Below are 22,537 nucleotides of genomic sequence, written 5' to 3'. Positions count from 1 at the left end.
TGACATTATTCTCTGTGTTCTGTAGTTGCCACAGAAACCATGCCATAATATGGAGGCCAGCTTTACCATGAGGAAAAGGAGACCCTAGTAGTTGTTCCAGAAGCCCACTGTCATCAGAGAGCTGGTAAAGCCCTCTCTGTCTTAAAGGTGTTTGTTAAATGTTTACTATTTGCCAGACACTATAGTAAGCACTGGGGTTGATACAAGATAATCAGTTTGGACACTGTTCATGCTCCACATGGGGTTCACTGTCTTAATTCTCATTTTACAGATAAGGTAACTCAGGCCCAGATAAGTTAGGTGACTTGCCCCAAGGTCACACAGCCAACCTCTGATGGAGCCAGGATCAGAATCCAGGTCTTTTGAATACCAGCCCCGTGCTCTTTCCGCTAGGCCATGTTATTTCCCTCTCTCACCACCTCCACCAACTCCTTTTTAACCTGCACTAGGGCCACTAAGGAGTAAAAACCAGAGCTTGCAGTTCTGGGGATAGATGAAGGGGCCTGGAATCAGGGGTCAACATATTCCAGCAAGGAATGGAGGGGGAAACATTGCCCTGGGTTCATCCTACTCTGTTTTCTTCAACTTTGGCTCACCAGTGCTGTTTTCTGGCTTGGCATTTGCTGACATTTATAATTGAAGGTGCATTGTAACTGAAGGGCACTGACCTTTAATATGTTGAGATTAGACCCTCTCAACTGAAAGCTTGTTGCGGGCTGGGAATGTGTCTGTTTATTGCTATATTGTACTCTCCCAAGGACTTAGTACAGTGCTCCGCACACAGTAAGCGCTTGATAAATAAGACTGACTGACTAGACCAAGGGGCTCATCAAATGATGGGAAGTGGGAGAGAATACAGGAGGAGCTGTCTTCACATGACTCAAGCAAAAGGATCCAACTGCTGGCCTGTCCCAGCCTCTGCTGGCTGACCAACAACTGCTGCTGTCAACTCCAGCCCAATCCCCTCTGCCACTTCTCGCGTAGAGCCAGACGCATGCCAACTGGACAGAATCACCTGGACCAGGCTCAGCGGTTTCTGATAACCACCGTCCTGGCTGTGAAGATGGAGTAGACAGACAGTCTGAGCCTATTTTCAGAGAACAGATAGCTTATTGCTTTGATCTTACCTCCCGGTCCAACAGTGCAGGTGACACGACTGTGACAATGTCCCCTTTCTCTGGATCAATGTAGAACATGTTGGGGGAAGGTTTGTCAGGAGTCTGCTGAAGGATATTATAACGAAGGAGGGCATTGTCCGTGGCAGGGTCATCAGCATCAAAGGCTGTCATACGCATTACCGTCGTTCCTGTGGGGGATATGAGAAAAGAGCAGGCAAAAGTTATTTTCACTCCCAACGTGAAACAGTCAGACTGTTCTTCCTCTGGGTTTGATGACAGTGAGGAGGGAGTTCATCTTCTGATGGAAAAAGGGAAAGAGCCAGAACTGGTTCTGGTCACTGGTTTTCACTTGATCTTTTATACTGTCAAAGAAAGGGGTCTCAGAAAAGTGGGAAAGGATGCTTGCTGCTTAGCCAACAAGAGGCTTAATTTCACTTTGGAAATTGACATGGCTCATTGTAAGGGGCGTTTGCTGCACCTAGCCAACAAAAAGGACACAGTGACATGGATCTAATTAGAAGCCTCACACTCCGGTACAACACATTGCTTTTCCATTTTGAACACCTCCAAAACTGAGTTAAACCTGAGAGCCATGGACGGGTGGGAAGTCAAACTGACCAAGCAGATAAGGGGAACTCTTCCTTACAGATTTCACTACTACAAAATGAATTGTCTTCAGAATAATTTTCAAGAGAAGCAGCATGGCCTAAGAGAAGCAGCAAGGCCTAGTGGATAGAGCACAGGCCTAGGAGTCTGAAGAATCTGGGTTCTAATCCTGGCTACACCACTTGTCTGCTGTGCAAGCTTGGGCACATTATTTGCCTTCTCTGTGCCTCAGTTCCCTCAACTGTAAAATGAGGATTATTGCTACTAGCCCCATGTGGGACATGGACTGTGTCCCAACATGATTACTGCGAATCCAACATGAATTACTGATGAATCCAACATGATTACTGTGTCCAACATGATTAGCTTGTATCTTACCCTAGAGCTTAGAACAGTGACTGGAACATAGTACATGCTTAAGAAATACTTAGCTTCCTGTCTCTCCCCATTCCAGTCCATACTTCACTCTGTTGCCTGTAACATTTTTCTACAAAACCGTTCAGAACATGTCACCCCACTCCTCAAAAAACTCCAGTGGTTGCCCATCCACCTCCACATCAAACAGAAACTCTTCACCATTGGCTTTAAAGCACTCTACCACCTTACCCCCTCCTACCTCATCTCCCGTCTCTCCTTCTACAGCCCAGCCCGCACACTTTTCTCTTCTAGGGCTAACCTTCTCACTGGCCTCAGTCTCCCTTATCTTGCTGCCGACCTTTAGCCATTGTCCTGCTTCTGACTTTGGATGCCCTCCCTCCTCAAATCCAACTGACAATTACTCTCCCCTGACCCCTTCAAAGCCTTACTGAAGGCACATCTCTTCCAAGAGGCCTCCCAGACTGACACCCTTCCTCATCTCCCACTCCCTTCTGCATCACTCTGACTTGTTCCCTTTACTTTTCTTCCCTCCCAGACCCACAGCACTTATGCACATATCTGTAATTTTATTTATTTGTATTGACATCTGTCTCTGTGCCATTAGACTGTAAGCTCATTGTGGGCAGGGAATATATCTGCTTATTCTTCTACTGTACTCTCCCAAGTGCTTAGTACAGTGCTCTGCACACAGTAAATGCTCAAGAAATACCATTGAAAGAATGAACGAGATAGCATAGAAAAGGAGAGGAAGCTTTCTAAAAAATCTCCAATGCACAGGGTGGCAGATCTGGGAGTAGGGGGGTAGGGGTTTGAATTCATTCAATCATATTTATTGAGCGCTTACTGTGTGCAGAGCACTGTACTAAGCGCTTGGGAAGTACAAGTCGGTAACATACAAGAGACGGTCCCTACCCAACAACGGGCTCACAGTCTAGAAGGGGAAGACAGACAACAAAACAAAACATGTAGACAGGTGTCAAAATCATCAGAATAAACAGAATTAAGGCTATATGCACATCATTAACAAAATAGAGTAGTAAATATGTACAAGTAAAATAGAGTAATAAATCTGTACAAATATATACACGTGCTGTGGGGAGGGGAAGGAGGTAGGGTGGAAGGGATGGGGAGATGGAGAGGAAAGAGGGGGCTCAGTTTGGAAAGGCCTCCTGGAGGAGGTGAGCTCTCATGGAGTTTGTATCCAGCCCATGTGATTAGGACAGAGCCTGGCACATAGCGGGCATTTAACAAATACCGCAATTGTTCATTACTGCCTCTGCCTGCCCAGGGAAAGCGAGTCCACAGCAGCGCCACCCTTGCCTCCGTGCCTGCTCAGCTAAATCATAAACTGGTCATGGGCAGGGAATAATAATAATAATAATGGCATTTATTAAGCACATTACGTGCAAAGCACTGTTCTAAGCGCTGGGGCTGTTACAAGGTGATCAGGTTGTCCCACATGGGGCTCACAGTCTTAATCCCCATTTTCCAGATGAGGTAACAGGAACAGAAAAGTGAAGTGACTTGCCCAAAGTCACACAGCTGACAAGTGGCAGGGCTGGGATTTGAACACATTACCTCAGATGCCAAAGCCTGTGCTCTTTCCACTGAGCCACACTGCTTCTCTATGTGTCAACCAACTCACTTGTGTCGTACTGTCTCAAGTGCTCTGCCCACAGTAAGCACTCACCGAAGCCCACAGGTTGGTTGACCACGGGCACCTTGAAGCCCGCTGGGTGCCCTCCCTGACTGCTTTTGGTCTGGGAGGTCGGCTGCCGGAGTGGTCCCCGTTTTGCCCTCCCTCCTCTGCTTGCCACCTCCAGATGTGGGCTACGGAATGTTAAGTGCAGATGCAGTCTTCCCCGCTGACTCACGTGGCTTCTTTAAAACATCATTTATTACACAAAGCATTTCCACACTTACTTTGGAGAAGCAGCAAGGCTCAGTGGAAAGGGCCCGGACTTGGGAGTCATGGGTTCTAATCCCAGCTCTGCCACTTATCAGCTGTGTGACTTTGGGCAAGTTACTTCACTTCTCTGGGCCTCAGTTCCCTCATCTGGAAAATGGGGATTAAGACTGTGAGCCCCATGTGGGACAACCTGATTACCTGTATATATGTATATATGTCCTGTATACATGTATATATGTTTGTACATATTTATTACTCTATTTATTTATTTATTTATTTTACTTGTACATATCTATCCTATTTATTTTATTTTGTTAGTATGTTTGGTTTTGTTCTCTGTCTCCCCCTTTTAGACTGTGAGCCCACTGTTGGGTAGAGACTGTCTCTATATGTTGCCAATTTGTACTTCCCAAGCGCTTAGTACAGTGCTCTGCACATAGTAAGCGCTCAATAAATACGATTGATTGATTGATTGATTGTATCTCCCCCAGCGCTTAGAACAGTGCTTGGCACATAGTAAGCGCTTAATACCAAAATTATTATTATTATTATTACTACTTACAGTCCCTTTTCATTTCTTACTTTCTTCACGACCGGGTTGCCCATTCTGGAGACAGAAGGTGGCGGCCCCCGTCACCCCTTCCTGCCCTCCAAGAAGAGGAGGACAGAAGCGCCCCACTGTCCCAAACTCCCTTGGGAGGAAGGGGGCAAGGTGCAGGCTTTGGGCCCAGGGGCCTGGCCACCAACTGAGACCCAGTTGGGGTTGGGGTGGCTTTGATGCTCCTCTCTAGACTGTAAGCCTGTTGTGGGCAGGGAATGTGTCTGTTGTATTGTACTCTTCCAAGCTCTTAGTACAGTGCTCTGCACACAGTAAGTGCTCAATAAATATGATCTAATGACTGGCCCTTGTCAAGCTGTGGTTTTCTAGGGTCTTCCATTGTGGGGTCAAGGGCAGAGATGAAGCACACAGCAGCTGTGGGGCTGGAGGGCTGGGGGACGGAGGGAGGAAGGGAAGGATTTCGAACAGAGACCCTGGGGGGTCTTGGGGGTTCTGGGTAGCTGCTGCCGGCCCCACCCCCCACCTTCCTCTGCCCCCAACTCGAGGGGGGATAAGAAATTCAATTATATCCTTACCCAAAACAGGATCTTAATATTATAATGAGTTTCAGGCTGCTCCACTGTGCTGGCAAGGAAATTTTCTCCCAAGACCTTGACAGTTTGGTCCCCATTCAGCATGACTGCCTTTTCCATGGGGTTACAGCTTTCCTCCACCGTGACTCCCCTCTCATAATTTCAAAGTTTCAAATTTCAAAATTTCAGGCTGCTCCACTGTGCTGGCAAGGAAATTTCCTCCCAAGACCTTGACAGTTTGGTCCCCATTCAGCATGACTGCCTTTTCCATGGGGTTACAGCTTTCCTCCACCGTGATTCCCCTCATAATTTCAAAGTTTCAAATTTCAAAGTTTCAGGCTGCTCCACTGTGCTGGCAAGGAAATTTCCTCCCAAGACCTTGACAGTTTGGTCCCCATTCAGCATGACTGCCTTTTCCACGGGGTTACAGCTTTCCTCCAACATGACTCCCCTCTCATAATAATAATAATAATGATGGTATTTGTTAAGCACTTACTACGTGCAAAGCACGGTTCTAAGCGCTGGGGAAGTTACCAGGTTGTCCCACTGGGGCTCACAGTTTTAATCCCCATTTTACAGATGAGGGAACTGAGGCCCAGAGAAGTTAAGTGACTTGCCCAAAGTCACACAGCTGACAGCTGGCGGAGCCAGGATTTGAACCCATGACCTCTGACTCCAAAGCCCGGGCTCTTTCCACTGAACCACGCTCTCATCCCAGAAAGCACCTCAGGACTCAGAGGACACAGAAGCCTCAATGTCCCTGTTTACTCTTCTGGTCACTCTGCCCTTTCCCTTCATAAAGATAGTTCCTTGCTGTGCTAACAATTTTAAGTTTCCTGTTTGTTATTGGACCATATGACTAAAGTTCCCCAGTACTGCACTGCCACTGATGAGTCAGGGAATTTTTTTTTTGTCACCTGCTCCTTCCTTTGGGCTGAGCAGATGATTCCTCAATAGCACTGCTCAGGGTACCACCAAACCAGAATATTATCATACATCAAGGCTGTTTCATCAATGATTTAGCAAACACTATCCTGGGCCAACTGCTTGCACAGAACTTTGGTTCGAGGAGGAGAAAGGGAATGCTACCCTCAGTAAGAGATGCACTTGGATTTTTCTGGTAGTGGTGATGGTTTGCCTGGAGCCAGCCACACTCTCTCACCTGGTTCTCCTGTGACCAGCTGTATGCCAATTGTGAATAGGGAGCTGGGAAGATGGTTTCAGCAACTGTGACAATTAGGTACTTTTTACAAGGATAATGGGGGGACTGCTACATTTCCCAGCTGTTAGGAGCATGAAGCACAGCAAAGGCTGCTTAATTCAAATGCCACTAAAGGCTTGTCAGCAGGGTGTCTTCTTCCCCAAGGTTGGCCCCTACAGTTTCTCCTTTTCCATTTAGTAGTGGAAAGACTGAGATTTTATGCTGAAAACATTAAACGGGTCCACTGTTCACTCTTTCTTTTATCCAGTTTCTTTTGGATAAATAATAATTATTATTATGGTATTTATTAGTTAATTTATATTATTATTATTATTAAATCCCCCTGCTTCACATCTCCAAACTCACCTTTCGTCTTCTCCCTGTCTAGTCTTTTAGACTGTAAGCCCATTGTTGGGTAGGGACTGTCTCTATATGTTGCCAACTTGTACTTCCTAAGCGCTTAGTACAGTGCTCTGCACACAGTAGGCACTCAATAAATACGATTGATTGATTGATTGATTAAGCGCTTACTATGTGAAAGGCACTGCACTAAGCCCTGGGGTGGATAAAAGCAAATCAGAATAAATCAGAATATCCACTTCTAATTCATCAATTCTCATTGCTTGGACCAAAAAAGGATGCACATGATTATTCTAAAGGTCACCAGTTCTTGTCCTGAAAGATGTGGATGGTTGTGGAAAATCAAACTGAGAAACATTTCCCAACATTTGCACATACGTATGGTGCTACGGTGCGGTGGAAGGAAAGATGAGATTGCTACTACCTCCTCCATACCAATAATATTTCTTGGGTGTCAGAAAAAAAAAAGAAAATTTCTCTGACAATTTTCAGATAAAAGACAGGTCCTTAAAATATGAAAAAATTTCATTTGAAAGTATAATCTTGTGAAGTCATTTTAATTTTCATTTGTAGAGGGACAAAAATGACAACCTGGCCAACTGATAAACGATTACTCTTTTTTAGATCCCGGTCAGTTATTTAGTTCCTTTTGCTATATTTCTCTATTTCTCCAATTACAAAATGCTGCCTCTTGCAGTGACCTTGAAAAGAAGTGTCCGGGGTTTGACTTCACTGCCACTTCAAGGCAGTTACACCCTTGAGAAATAGAACAGAGATCTGACAGAGTGTTAGTTGTTTTCACCGGTGATTAAAGGTCATGTATCTCAGAGAGTAGGTTCTCACTGATAGAAGACTTGCATCCCCTCCCCAGGTGATAAAATCATTTGGTTCCTGGGAGTTTTGCCCACTTCATTCTACACGGCTTCCAACTTAAAGGCAACATTTCCATTTTGTCATCCGGCACCTCGCATTCTCCCCACCAACCCCAGTTCCTTATTCCTGTAGCTGAATGCATGATTAGACTTGTTGTTTCAAGTACAATATGTTCCAGTTGATTTATATTATAGTTTGAAGAATGATATATTTTTTCAGGGAAGTGAGCTCTCTTAATTGTGGTATTTGTTAAGTGCTCACTATATACCAGGTACTTTTAGACTGTGAGCCCACTGTTGGGTAGGGACTGTCTCTATATGTTGCCAACTTGTACTTCCCAAGCGCTTAGTACAGTGCTCTGCACACAGTAAGTGCTCAGTAAATACAATTGATTGATTGATTGATTACTACACAAAGCACTGAGGTGGATACAAGCAAATCATGCTGGAGACAGTCTCCGTTCCACATGGGGTCACAGTCTTAATCCCCATTTTACAGATGAAATAACTAAGGCACAGAGAAGTGAAGTGACTTGCCCAAGATCCCATAGCAGACATTTGGCGGGGCTGGATAAGGACTGTGCTGTAGTAAGTGGTAGAGCTGGGAGCGGGCGCCCACCATCCAGAGCCATCCGCGGGGCTGCGGCCCTGAGGGGGAAGGATGGGTCTTGGGGACGCTTAGGAGGGAGGTTGGAGGGGTGGATTGGTCACCCTCTGGCCTTTTGGGGCAACGGACGCCCATCTGCGGATGCCATATGGGAAGGGGGCCCACACCCTACTACTATGAGAAGCAGCGTGGCTCAGTGGAAAGAGCCCGGGCTTCGGAGTCAGAGGTCATGGGTTCAAATCCCAGCTCTGCCACCTGTCAGCTGTGTGACTTTGGGCAAGTCACTTCACTTCTAGACTGTGAGCCCACTGTTGGGTAGGGACCGTCTCTATATGTTGCCAACTTGTACTTCCCAAGCGCTTAGCCCAGTGTTCTGCACACAGTAAGCGCTCAATAAATACAATTGATTGATTCTCTGGGCCTCAGTTCCCTCATCTGTAAAATGGGGATTCATCATCATCACCATCATCAATCAATAAAACTGAGCCCCCCGTGGGACAACCTGATTACCTTGTAACCTCCCCAGTGCTTAGAACAGTGCTTTGCACATAGTAAGCACTTAACAGATACCATTATTATTATTATTATTATTTTTATTGCCCATTAGGCTACACTGCTTCTCCTAGGATGACAGAGGGACACATTGAAAAGTATGCAATCCACTATTGAATGGTTTTAGTCCTGACAAGTCATGGATTTTTAATGAATTCGATTCTTTAAATAATAATAATAATGAAAGCAGTGGAATTTGTTAAGTATTTACCCTGTGTCAGGCATTGTACTAATCAAGTGATCCTCTCTGATTGTCCATCCTCCTGTCTCTCCCCACTTCAATCCATGCTTCACACTGCTGCCCGGATCATCTCTGTGCAGAAATGCTCTGGGCATATTACTCCCCTCCTCAAAAATCTCCAGTGGCTACCAATCAACCTACGCATCAGGCAAAAACTCCTCACTCGTGGCTTCAAGGCTGTCCATCGCCTCGCCCCCTCCTACCTCACCTCCCTTCTTTCCTTCTACGGCCCAGCCCTCACCCTCCGCACCTCTGCCGCTAACCTCCTCACAGTGCCTCATTCTCGCCTGTCCCGCCGTCGACCCACGGCTCACGTCCTCCCCCGGCCCTGGAATGCCCTCCCTCCGCACATCCGCCAAGCTAGCTCTCTTCCTCCATTCAAAGCCCTACTGAGAGCTCACCTCCTCCAGGAGGCCTTCCCAGACTGAGCCCCCTCCTTCGTCTCCTCCTTCTCCCCCTCCCTATCCCCCCCGCCCTACCTCCTTCCCCTCCCCACAGCACCTGTATATATGTTTGTACATATTTATTACTCTATTTTACTTACACATATTTACTATTCTATTTATTTTATTTTGTTAATATGTTTTGTTTTGTCATCTGTCTCCCCCTTCTAGACTGTGAGCCCGCTGTTGGGTAGGGACCATCTCTATGTGTTGCCAACTTGTACTTCCCAACCGCTTAGTATAGTGCTCTGCACACTGTAAGCACTCAATAAATATGATTGAACGAATGAATGGATGAACGTGAGACCAAGTCCTTGTCCCACAGGAAACTCATTTTATGAAGGAGGAAGCAGAGGCCCAGAGAACTTGAGAGTCTTGTCCAAGGTCACACAACAGGCATGTGGTGGAACTGCCCAGGAGGGACAGAGACTGTGGCCGATCTAATTAATTTGTCCTTACCCAAGACATAAAGTGTTTAACAAACACCATCAAAAATAGTCCGCTCACTCCCAGGACCACACTCATTCCACTAGATTGAGCTCCTTCTCATTTAAATGGGCCTGGTTCTCAGAATACTAAAGAAAATATCTTAGTGAAATCTTAATTTTAGAACTATTCAGTCTTAAATTTACAGAAAAATAACAGTGAAATAGTTTGCTGATGCTTTGATTTTAAGTAAGATTGGTTGATCTTTTGAAGATAACCCAGCACTCTCCTCATAATTCCCAACACACACACACACACACACACACACACACACACACACACACACACACACACACACAAAACACCTTTTCACACCCAGGAAGTTGTGGATTTGAGAGGGAGACACCTAGCTCCTCTTCCTCTCCTCCCCCTCCCCCTCCTCCCCACCCTACCTCCTTCCCCTCCCCACAGCACCTGTATATATGTATATATATTTGTACATATTTATTACTCCATTTATTTTACTTGCACATATTTATTCTATTTATTTTATTTTGTTAATATGTTTTGTTTTGCTGTCTGTCTCCCCCTTCTAGACTGTGAGCCCACTGTTGGGTAGGGATTGTCTCTATATGTTGCCAACATGGACTTCCCAAGTGCTTAGTACAGTGCTCCGCACACAGTAAGCGCTCAGTAAATTCGATTGAATGAATGAATGGGTAGGGATGTCAGAGGTAGCCCCCAAAACTCCCCACCAGCTAAAGTGTAAAGCCAAGGGGCATCCATGGTGCTCACTTTGATCTAAAACAGCAAAGAGGTGAAGGAATTTCTCCCTCTGCTCCTTACCTGGGACTGCAGCATGGGGCAACTCAATTGTGGCAAAGAGGAATATAGCTTATGGGGCTACAGTAATGTGGATAAGCGCTTAACAAATGCCATCATTATTATTATTATTATTAAAATGGGAATGAAGACTGTGAGCACCCCGTGGGACAACCTGATGACCATGTAACCTCCCCAGCACTTAGAACAGTGCTTTGCACATAGTAAGCGCTTAACAAATGCCATCATTATTATTATTATTAAAATGGGGATGTAGACTGAGAGCCCCCCGTGGGACAACCTGATGACTTGCATATATGTATATATGTTTGTATGTATTCATTACTCTATTTTATTTGTACATATTTATTCTATTTATTTTATTTTGTTAATATGTTTTGTTTTGTTGTCTGTCTCCCCCTTCTAGACTGTGAGCCCGCTGTTGGGTAGGGACCGTCTCTATATGTTGCCAACTTGTACTTCCCAAGCGCTTAGTACAGTGCTCTGCACACAGTAAGCGCTCAATAAATATGATTGAATGAATGAATGAATGAATTAGAATGATAACAATAATTGCAATCTCTCCTGTCTCAATGCCAACCCCAGGCCCATGTCCTGCTTCTGGCATGGAACACCCTCCCTCCTCATATATGGCTGACAATTATTCTCCCCCTCTTCAAAACCTTTCTGAAGGCACATCTCTTCTAAGAGGTCTTTCCAGGCTAAGCCCCACTTTTTCTCATCTCCCACTCCCTTTGCTCTTCCCCCCTTCTCCACCCCACAGAATTTATGTACAACATCTGTAATTTCATTTGTTTATATTGATGTCTATTTATTTGTATTTATGTCTGTCTCCCCCCTCTAGACTGTGAGCGCTCTGTGGGCAGGGATTGCCCTCTTTATTGCTGTACTGTACTTTCCCAAGTGCTTAGTACAGTGCTCTGCACACAGTAAGTGCTCAATAAATATGATTGAATGAGTGGTAATAATAATAATTTTGATATTTGTTCAGTGCTTACTATGCAAAGCATTGTATTAAGTGCTGGGGTCAATACAAAGTAACCAGGTGGGCCACAGCCCTTTCCTTTCATGAGCCCAGAGCATTGTTGCATCAAGATAATAATAATAATACTAATAAAAGTTCTGGTATTGTTAAGCACTTACTATATACCAGGCACTTTACTAAGCACTGGGGTGGATACAAGCAAACTGGGTTGCACATAATCCCTGCTCCACATGGGGCTCACAGTCTCAATCCCCATTTTCCAGATGAGGTAACAGGCCTAAGCGCTTACTATAATAATAATGATGGCATTTGTTAAGCGCTTACTATGTGCAAAGCACTGTTCTAAGCAATGGTGGGATACAAGATGATCAGGTTGCCCCACGTGGGGCTCACAATCTTAACCCCCATTTTCCAGATGAGGTAACTGAGGCACAGAGAAGTTAAGTGACGTGCCCAAAGTCACACAGCCGATAAGTGGTGGAGCCGAGATTGGAACCCATGACCTCTGACTCCCAAGCCCGTGCTTTTTCCACTGAGCCACCATGCTACAAGATATAGAAATTGAACTGGGGAAGAACATCCCTCACTCCCCACAGCTTGGAAAGTTCTTTCCTCACAGTACTGAATCTCTGGGCGTTGGGTGGGAAATTGTCAGAGGGGAAATTTTCTCAAGTTAGTTCAAGAGTCCTGCAGATACGGGCAGTCGGTTTGGATTTCCCATATTTTCCCTAAGCCCAGCCACTCAAATGGAGCGGAAAGCAGGTGAATCAGCCAACACTGGCCTTGGGTCCTCTTCCATCAGGGCTGTGGTGTGAGGCCCAACTCTCCCAGGAGCACCCAAGTGACTCCAAAGCCCTACGTTACACAGAAATGATTGCTCGGCGAAGAAAGCTGGGGCCTTATAAGTATTGAAAATTTGAGACTTCGGTCTTTCTGAAATGAGGACGGGAGAGATCTGAAAAAAGGTGAGTGTTGATATTTAAGAGTTAGATAATTAGTATTAAGTATGTCTTTCCCCATCCCTTCAATCATAAATTCTTTAAAATAGAACATTTTCAGTTTCTATTTTTTTGTACAATCCCAAGTGCCCAATAAAGTTCTGTGCCCAAAGTAAGCACTCAGTAGCTATTAAAAGTGATAATAAATTGCACAAAAGTAGACCTACTGATGTGTGGTCTTTGAAGTGAGAGGAAACAAAGTGGGAGAGTCCTTGGATCATTAAATCTGGAGAAATTGGTTCCACTTGCCTGCTGTTTGACCTTGGGCAAGTCACTTAACTCGGCTATGTTTCAGCTTCCTCATCTATTAAATGGAGAATCAATGCCCGTGGTCCCACATACTTACGCTGTGAGTCTCACATGGGACAGGGACTGTGTACAACTGGATTAGCTCACATCTACCCCCAGTGCTTGGCATAGAGCAAGCACTTAACACATACCACAGTTACTATTATTAGATGGTAGAAACGCACCTCCACCAGGGCAGTGGATGGTTCCAGAAACCATTCATCCTCTCCATTTCTTTCCAACTAATTCATTAAAAAAACTAATATGGACCCACATACCCATCATCTGAATGAAAATCTGAAAGAAGTCTTCCCTGACCGAACCCTCTTCTCCTCCCGCTCCCTTCTGCACTGCTTCCTTGCTCCTTCATTCATCCTCCCTCCCATCCCCACAGCACACACACATGTGTATATGTGTGTGTGTGTATATACATATATATATATATATATATATATATGTTATTTATTTATCTATTCATTCATTTATATTAACATCTGTCTCCCCCTCCAGAGTGTGAGCTCACTGTGGGCTGGAATGTGTCTGTTATATTGTACTCTCCCAAGAGCTTAGTACAGTACTTTGCACACAATAAACGCTCAATAAATACAATTGAATGAATGAATGAAAATGGAAAGGAGCTAGAGAATATGGAACCAGAGCTTCCTCTCCATCCAAACCGCTACCACAGTAATTCGATCACTTATCCTATACCACCTGATTACTCTATTAGCCTCCTTGCTGACCTCCCTGCCTCCTGTCTCTCCCAACTCCAGTACATACTTCATTCTGCTGCTCAGACCACTTTTCTACAAAAATATTCAGCCATGTTTCCCCACTCCTCAAGAACCTCCAATGGCTGCCCGTGCACCTCTGCATCAAACAGAAATTCCCCACCACTGGCTTCAAAGCACTCAACACTCAATCACCTTGTCACCTCCTACTTCAACTTGCTACTCTCCTACTATAGCCTAGACTACACACTTTGCAACTCTAATGCTAACCTTCTCATTGTAACTCAATTTCGCTGACCTCCCACCCACATCCTGCCTCTGACTTGAAAATGCCCTTCCTCTTTATGTCTGACAGAAAACTACTTCCCCCCAACCTTCAAAGCCTTATTGAAAGCAGCCAAGTGGCCTTCCCAAATTAAGCCCTCTTATCCTTTCCTTCTATTCCCTTCTGCATCACCCTGATTTGCTCCCTTAATTTATCCCCCCTTCCTAGCTCCACAGCACTCATATACATATTTGTAATTTTATCTATCTGTATTAATGTGTGTCTCCCCCTCTAGACTGTAAGCTTGCTGTGGGCAGGGAATATGTCTGTTATATTGTCATAGTGTACTCTTCCAAGTGCTTAGTACAGTAAGCACTCAATAAATATGATTGACTGACTTACCAACAGGCCAGTATTGCCTCAGGCTACAGCTGTGTTTTGTTATGTTGCCGGTAAATGTGGACAAGGTGAAAATGATGCTAGTTGGTTAACATTTTGTAAGGACTGGTAGCTTTTGTTTTCAAGAAGACTGAGCTAAAACTATGGAAGCTGATAGGTTCTGAGGAGTATACCTGGTTTTATTAAGAATAAAATCTCATACACAAACTCAATTTTTAACAATCTCTCATATTTCAGGCTTTCTATTTTAATAGCAGACATAAATGACTCTGGGCAGTTCCAATATCCATGAGCTTGATTTGAAACTCAAAAGATTATTTTCTCATATTTATTTTCTTTCCCTGGGACTTGTTTTTTGTCTTTTTTAAGTACAAGCTGTCAGTTAAATATGTAATTAGCTTTGACACATTTAGCAAAATGAAGTCTTCTGTCCATTTTCAAATATTTTTTATTTTTATGGAGAGAAATGTGAAGTGGATGTTCCAATCATGATTATTTCACTATCTGAATTCCTTCTCTTCATCTTCTGTACATTGATATTGTCTTTGTTCTTTTTTGTTGAACTTCATTTTGATTATGTTTTAAGACTACGGCCCTTAATAAAACTTTTCTTCCCCTCCAAGTTTACAGTTACACAAGTCTATCATTAGGCTTCATTCCACCACTTACACATTTATTGCTCTAAATCCTTCATTTCACTATCTCAAGGGAGTTTAAAGTATATTTTGTTTGTTTGTTCCTTTAAAACTTTGTAACCGTTCTGCTCCCCCATTTCCTTTCACGCATCCCAGGAGAATATTTTATACTGTGGTGATATAAGTAATCTTTGTAAAAAAAAAAAAACCAAAAAACCTGAAATGTTCTATTTGAGTGGAAAGTGGTATCATTATGTAAAATATTCTCTGTTAGAAAGTAGAATCACTCAGCAGAGTAGGACAGAAGATGGAATTTTTCCATTGTGATATATTAAAATGTTTTCAAAAACTTGGAAAATTACAGAAAGAACCCTCACGCTTGTCTTATTTCATCCAGTTTGAAAAGATTTATCTTCTCAGTTAAAAAGCTCTATTCTGTTCATAAATTTTAGTAAGAAATGGGCATATTGACAAATCAAGAAAGACCTCCAAAATATGTAAAATATCAAGACTGGTAACAAATTAGAGTCTCCATTATTTTTCCCAATGTACTGTGTGAAAATCGATGCTTGTAGGGTTGCTTTGGTCAGGGCTCACTAGGCGCTCTTAAGATGGCTCTCTGTTTTGAGCTGCAAACTCCTCAGTTCTGTTTCTGGTTAAACAGTCCAGCTGTGCAAACCAGGCTATTTTAGCAGGAGCAGAATCAAACTTAAAGCAGCACTGGTCACCAAGCCATCCTGAAGATGTCAAGTGAAACCTGAATGGCAGTAGCACCTTCGCAACAAGCAAACCACAAATGTGAAACATCTTCATGGAAAACAATGTAGAAAAAAATCTTTGCTAAGGTAAAAATGACAATCATGAGGATAAATATATAGGAAGGTTTGGGGGCTAATGAACCATGATGGAAGCCATTGTTATGAAAATATTTAATCAATTTTCATGAATAAAGTTGATTTCCTCTAATAAACCTATCTCTGTAGCAAAAGACTTGTCCTGTGTTATCTGGGACTACAAGTAAGCTGGGCACTTTGGAGAGACATGTAAACTCTAGGGACGTTGCATGTAATTGTCACAGCCTGAAAGAGTTAATAGGTGTCTCACCATGTCTAATTTATGGTCAGAAATAGACTCATTCTGGGAAATTCAGGCTAAGGACATAATGCCCGACTAGTTCAGGGATTGGTTCCCGAGAGAGGCGATTAAATAAAAGTGCTCCATCAACAGATTCAATACACTGCATGCTGTTAGAGTCACTTAGAAACACAAAAAAAGTACCTTACTAGTGGGAAAATTGTAATTTCAGGAAAAATTGTGTTAGCCTATAGAAGGTTTGAAATGACAAGATCAATGGGGAAAATGTAAACTGAAAGAACTCTATATTTTGCATATTATTTTCTAAATTCATTTTGTTTGTGGACTATTTCAGCATGGAATGCCATGGCAAGAGCCCAGAGAGATTCACTTAAATTAGAATGCACGGTTTTATATCAATCGGTGATTTCCGTAGTTTGGTTGATAGGAGTTATCCAAGGATGACTGCTCACCTAAATAGAATCTAGGAAGAGTGAAAGTAAATAATAAATGATGATGAGTGGTTGTGAGTTTAGGGAAAGAGTCAGAGACACTCTTCTCTCTGGTAAAGTTTTCAGAAGCCTCACCCGAAATTCAGTAAAATGATCCACCTTTCAAATGCTGAGAGATTTTTGAATGAATAAGTGAATGGATTAGCTCTGCCATCAAAGTGACAGTTGCTCACCAGTCCTGGTGCTGCACCATTTCCATTATACCTAATCTATTTCAATGTCTACCTCCCTCTGTAGATTGTAAACTCCTTCTTGGCCAAAATTGTGACTGTGAGCCCGCCTTCTAGACTGTGAGCCGCTAGTGGGTAGGGACCATCTCTATATGTTGCAAACTTGTACTTCCCAAGCACTTAGTACAGTGCTCTGCACACAGTAAGCACTCAATAAATACGATTGAATGAATGAATGAATGTGTTTTTCCAAGTGGTTAGTACAGTGATCTACGCACAGTAATCACTTAATGCATATGACTGATTAATTGATAAACTTCATGAAAAACAATCTGTGGTCCTAAATATAGTATACATCAACCCTTCCTTCAATTCCCTTGGGGGTAACATGGAAAACGGTGTTGCTTGGGCTTTTCTGAGGACTTTTGCCTTTAGGAAGATGCTTGAGTTTCAGTAATATGAGGTTCAGTCAGAGGGTCTGCGTGCAAAAGAGGAAGCAGAAGGAGTGCTCTGCACACAGTAAGCGCACAATAAATACGATTGAATGAATGACTGGTGGAAAGAGATGGCTAAGAGGGCAGCTGCGCCCACATTTGCAAGACCAAAGAGAAGTTGAGGGATGGAGTACTTTTTGAAAACCATACCCTACTGCAAAACTGGACTGGCCTTTATTTCCCCAAGAATTTGTTGCACCAAATAATGGTCTCTAAATGTTGCCTGGGGGGGAATGATGATTTGCCAATATTTGTGAATTAATAGGATGAATGAGCGATCAACAAATGGATACCTGCAGCCTTTAGAGGAGCAACTGGGTGGGTGAAAATATATACAATCAATAAGCAAATCTAACAGGGTTGGGTGGTCCGGGGAGAGAGATGTCAAGAGCTGTGTGACAGTGAGCAGGCTGCCTGCGAGGCAGACAAATGTTCCAGAATATGGGAATGGAGCACATGAGGAACGCACCTTCTGAGAGAAAGGGGTTTCTGCAAATCATTTCAAAACTGTAATGTTGCTGATCTTGCAGACGTTTGTTCTTCAACTTGGTAAGTAAATATATACTATGTAACACGATAATGCTGCAAGCTGTGTTTTGTGGTGAGAAAGCCAGCTGCGGCTGATTGATGCTAGCAATGGAAGCATTTATAAAATGACACTGAATTAGAAGTAGCCTGTTTATGAGTCTAGCAAAGTGGATCTTTTATGAAGGATAAAACTTTATGATGAAGAAGCTGTGTCAGGGCCATATGCATCTTAAATTGAATTTGTTTGGATTGAAGTTTGTAAGAGAGCCCTCTGGAAACAACGAACAGAGAACATACATATGTTTGAACAAATTGAGTATTTACCACATGACAAACTAGATTCTCCCAGTGCATAAAATTCTAGCTTATCCTCGAATGGACAGTGGGCTCTTTGGGAAGCTACATTCGATCTTTCAGGATGTCAGGTTTTCCTGTTTGGCAGTCATTGCTTCATGCTTCATGTTTAACTCCTCCTCAAAATCCCTGTTCCCCCTCTTGCCTCTGATTACCTCACTCCTTACTTTCTTGAGGAAACTGAAAATTGGGCGTGATCTCCCTAAAATCTCTCCAGCCCCTCCTTCCTCTTGGCCCTTCTTCAACTCTCCCACCTTTCAGGACAGCAAATCAAGAAGAGGTCTTTCACCTCCTCTCAAAATCCACCCACTCTGCTGGCATCTCTGACCCTATCCCTTTGCAACTTTTCAAAACACTTGCCTCTTCCCTTTTTCCCTCTCTGACTACCATCTCCCATCTTCATCTATGGATTCTCCAATGGCTTTTTCCTTACTGCTTTCAAACATGCTCAGGTTTCCCTTAACCTACACACACACACACACAAAAAATTACCTTGACCCCATGGCTCCCACCAGACACTGCTCCATTCCCCTCCTACCATTTCTCTCCCAACTCCTTGAGTGAGTTGTCTACACTCACTGTCTCCACATCCTCTCCTGCAATTTTCCCCTTACCTCACTCCAATCTGGCTTCTGTCCCTTCAATCCATCAAAACTGCTCTCTCAAAGATAACCAGTGACCTCTTTCTTCCCAAATCCAACAGCCTTTGCTCCATCCTAATCCCTTTGACTCTCAGCTGCCTTCAACACTATTGACCCCCCACTTCTTCTGGAAACATTATTCCAACCTTGGCTTCACAGACACTATCCTCTCCTGGTTGTCCTGGCTCAGTGGAAAGAGAACGGGCTTTGGAGTCAGAGGTCATGGGTTCAAATTCTGGCTCCGCCAATTGTCAGCTGTGTGACTTTGGGCAAGTCATTTAACTTCTATATACCTCAGTTACCTCATCTGTAAAATGGGGATGAAGACTGTGAGCCCCCCGTGGGACAACCTGATCCCCTTGTAACCTCCTCAGTGCTTAGAACAGTGCTTTGCACATAGTAAACGCTTAATAAATGCCATCATTATTATTATCTCCCTGGCTGCTCATTCTCAGTCCCTTTTAAGGGCTTCTCCTCTGCCTCCCACCCCTTAACTGTGACATTGCCTCAAGGGAGGGAAGAGTCCAATTATGGGCAAGGGGTATAAGTGGTGACAGATGACAGGAGGGACACTCAAAGGTGGATAATACTCATTGGGTAGTGGATGGGACAGGTAGAGGCATTGGAATGAGGAGGAAAAGGGGGCACAAGGGGACCAAAGAAACAGGCATAATATGGCAGAAGAGAGGAAATAAGGGAGCCTGGAAAGATTCTGATGCTGGGATAATTCCCCTATCCAGAGTTGGGCCAAAAGGATGACTGCGACACTTGGCTGAAGTTCAGAAGCTTCTAAACAACCTCTTCTCAGGTCAAATCTACAGAGCTCAGAATGAGAAGAGTTAAGAGGAAATGGTTCATGAAATGTTGTCCTGTTTCAATCTCACAGTGTTACCACAGAGCTTCTGGGTTACTCCAGTGGACAGCTCAATCAACCATCCATTAGGGCCTAATAGCAATAGTAGGGAAATGGGACTGGAATTTCCAAGATTCCCCAGTCTTGGGGATCCTGTATGCTCACGGTGGGCAGGGACCATGTCTGTTTATTGTTATATTGGACTGTCTCTGCACATAGCCCTCAATAAATACAGTGGAATGAATAACTCCATTAATCACTTACAAAAGACCCTCTTGGAACTATCAGGGCAAAGCTATTCAGTCATGTTTTATTGAATTAGAGATTTTACAATTATAGACCTAGACCATAATTTCATAGGGCAATATTAATTGATAAATTCATAAAACATCAATCAATAAAAAATCAATCTGTGTGACCTTGGGTAAGTCACAACTTCTCTATGTCTCAGTTACCTCATCTGTAGATTGGGGATTAAAGTTGTGAACCCCATGAGGGACACTGAAAGTGTTCAACCTGGTTATCTTGTATCTATCCCATTGCTCAAAAAAGTGCCCTGCACATAATAATAATAATAATAATAATGATAATAATAATAATAATAATAATAATAATAACATTTGTTAAGCAGTAACTACAGGTGAAGCATTGTTCTAAACGCTGGGGGGGATGCAAGGTGATCAGGTTGTCCCATGTGAGGCTCACAGTCTTAATCTCCATTTTATAGATGAGGTAACTGAGGCCCAGAGAAGTGAAGTGACTTGCCCAAAGTCACAGAGCTGACAAGTGGAGGAATCAAGCATTATACAAATACCATTTTAAAACATGGTAATTATTGTGGTATTTGTTAAGCACTTGCTATGTCTTGGGCACTGTACTGAGTGATGGGCTACATACAAGATAATCAGGTTGGACAGAGTCCCTGTCCCACTAGGGCTCAGTTTTAATCCCCATTTTACAGATGAGGTTAACTGAAGTCCAGAGAAGTTAAATGACTTGCCCAGGGTCACAAAAGCGGTGAGCTGGAATTAGAGGTTAGTCCCACGCCTCGACTCTAATCCATTTAGCTATCGCTGCTTCTCAAGGACTTACTGGGGCTTATTGCATGGTTGGGATAGTATGATAGAATTGATGGACGTGTTTTTATGTGATTTTAGCACATCAGCCCCAAAGATGGATAGTTCCAATATTTCCACTCCAAAATATAAATATAAATATATATTATTAATAATATTAGGAATATATTATATATAAAATTATATATTATATATATGTCTGCTGTAGTTTCAAATTTTTGGAATACATGCTGGTTGAAGCAACACATAATTTATGTAGTCACCAAATTTATGTGATATTAGAATTCACATACTTGAAAAGAATTCAAACAATTTTTACCCTCCAAAGTCATTTTTGATTGATTTGCACTAATGTTGTTCAATAACCAAAGTAATATCCATAATAATGATAATAATAATAATAATAATAATAATAATAATAATAATTGTATTTGTTAAGCACACTGTACTAAGTGCTGGGGTGGATCCAAGCAAATCGGGTTGGACACAGTCCCTGTCCCATGTGGGGCTCACGGTCTCCATCGCCATTTTACTGATGAGATAGCAGTAAGTGCTTAACAAATACCATTAAAAAAAATAGGCTCCTAAACTAGTGTCACGAGGGATGTCAGCTTTCTCTGGGCCGGGCCACTCAGGGAGGTGTAAGGCCGAGAGGAGCAGAACCAGGGTAGAGGGAGAAGGTGCAAGGCCCCAAGATTTCTCCCAGGCCTGGGCTTGTCCTCCTGAGTAGTTATTCAGCAAGCAGCATGTTCTGCCCCTGGAACAAATCAGTCAGGTCAGACACTGTCCCTCCCCACCAAAGAAAGTTACCAGAACTGAACTCATGGACTATTGCTTATTTCTCCTGGAAGTTGAGGGAAACATTAAGTGTTGGACAGCTAGTTGAATAGGCTACATCCATTTATTTTTAAATCGCATTATATGCAGGGATGAATTTAGAGAAGAAATCCATTTTTCATAGTGGAGTGGCATTTAGTGATTCTGTGAGTGCAAAGGAAAAAAGGATTTTCTGAATTCTCTAGAAGGTAAGGGAAGCAGATTTTTTTAGGTCAACAAAGGCAGACTTCGCAATTGATTTGATTTTCTGAAATGGTTTCCGCTGTCCGTATCCACCCATGTGAATGCACCTGGCCAGGCTGAACCACATGATGTACAAAATGCCCCGATGGCTCCAACAGACACCCGGGCTATATACAGAGTTCTCATTCAACCAAAATGTGAACACAGAAAAAAAAAGCCTATGGACACAGGATTGTTCCCACCAGGAGTAGCAGACCCTAGCAGGCAGCAGCACTTCAGACCCAGCCATCATGAAGTTGTCCAACAAAACCTAGATGAAAACCTGATGGGATCAAGAAGCAACCCATATACAACAGGAACCTGTAATAAATAAAGCTTCCGTATAAACCTCATCTGATATGCTTGGCACCATAGTTCATATGCCTAAATATTTCCAAGAACTGAGGGGAACTGAGCAACGATTCTCTAGATTGTAAACTCTCTGAGGGCAGGGATCATGTCTACCAACTCTATTGTACTGCACAATCAATCAGTCGTATTTATTGAGCGCTTACTGTGTGCAGAGCACTGTACTAAGCGCTTGGGAAGTACAAGTTGGCAACATATAGAGACAGTCCCTACCCAACAGTGGGCTCACAGTCTAAGAACTTTCCCAAGCCTTAGTACAGTACTCTGCACACAGTAAGTATTGATCGATCATTATTGCTAAAACTCTGCTCTGTGTCTGCTCAGCTCTATTTCATCTCCTCTTCTATCTGTTCCAATGCTCACTGCCCTCACCCACAGTTCCAACTCTTCCTCCAACTCCCTCTTGGAACTCCTAGGAC

General features: G+C 43.3%; 1 protein-coding gene across 2 annotated transcripts in view; it reads right to left on the bottom strand.

The window, feature by feature from the left end:
• CDH13 (cadherin 13) overlaps positions 1-22,537 on the bottom strand; it is a 991,500-nt gene that overhangs the window by 296,263 nt on the left and 672,700 nt on the right. For both annotated transcript variants that reach the window (XM_038754876.1, XM_038754877.1), the window contains exon 7: positions 1,128-1,306. In XM_038754876.1, the coding sequence (XP_038610804.1) occupies positions 1,128-1,306 (179 nt within the window). The remainder of the gene's footprint in view (positions 1-1,127; positions 1,307-22,537) is intronic.

Source organism: Tachyglossus aculeatus, chromosome 11, assembly GCF_015852505.1.
Source record: "Tachyglossus aculeatus isolate mTacAcu1 chromosome 11, mTacAcu1.pri, whole genome shotgun sequence".
Lineage (NCBI taxonomy): Eukaryota > Metazoa > Chordata > Mammalia > Monotremata > Tachyglossidae > Tachyglossus > Tachyglossus aculeatus.
The sequence above is the reverse complement of the archived record's forward strand: the minus strand, read 5'-3'. Positions and strand labels throughout refer to the sequence as shown.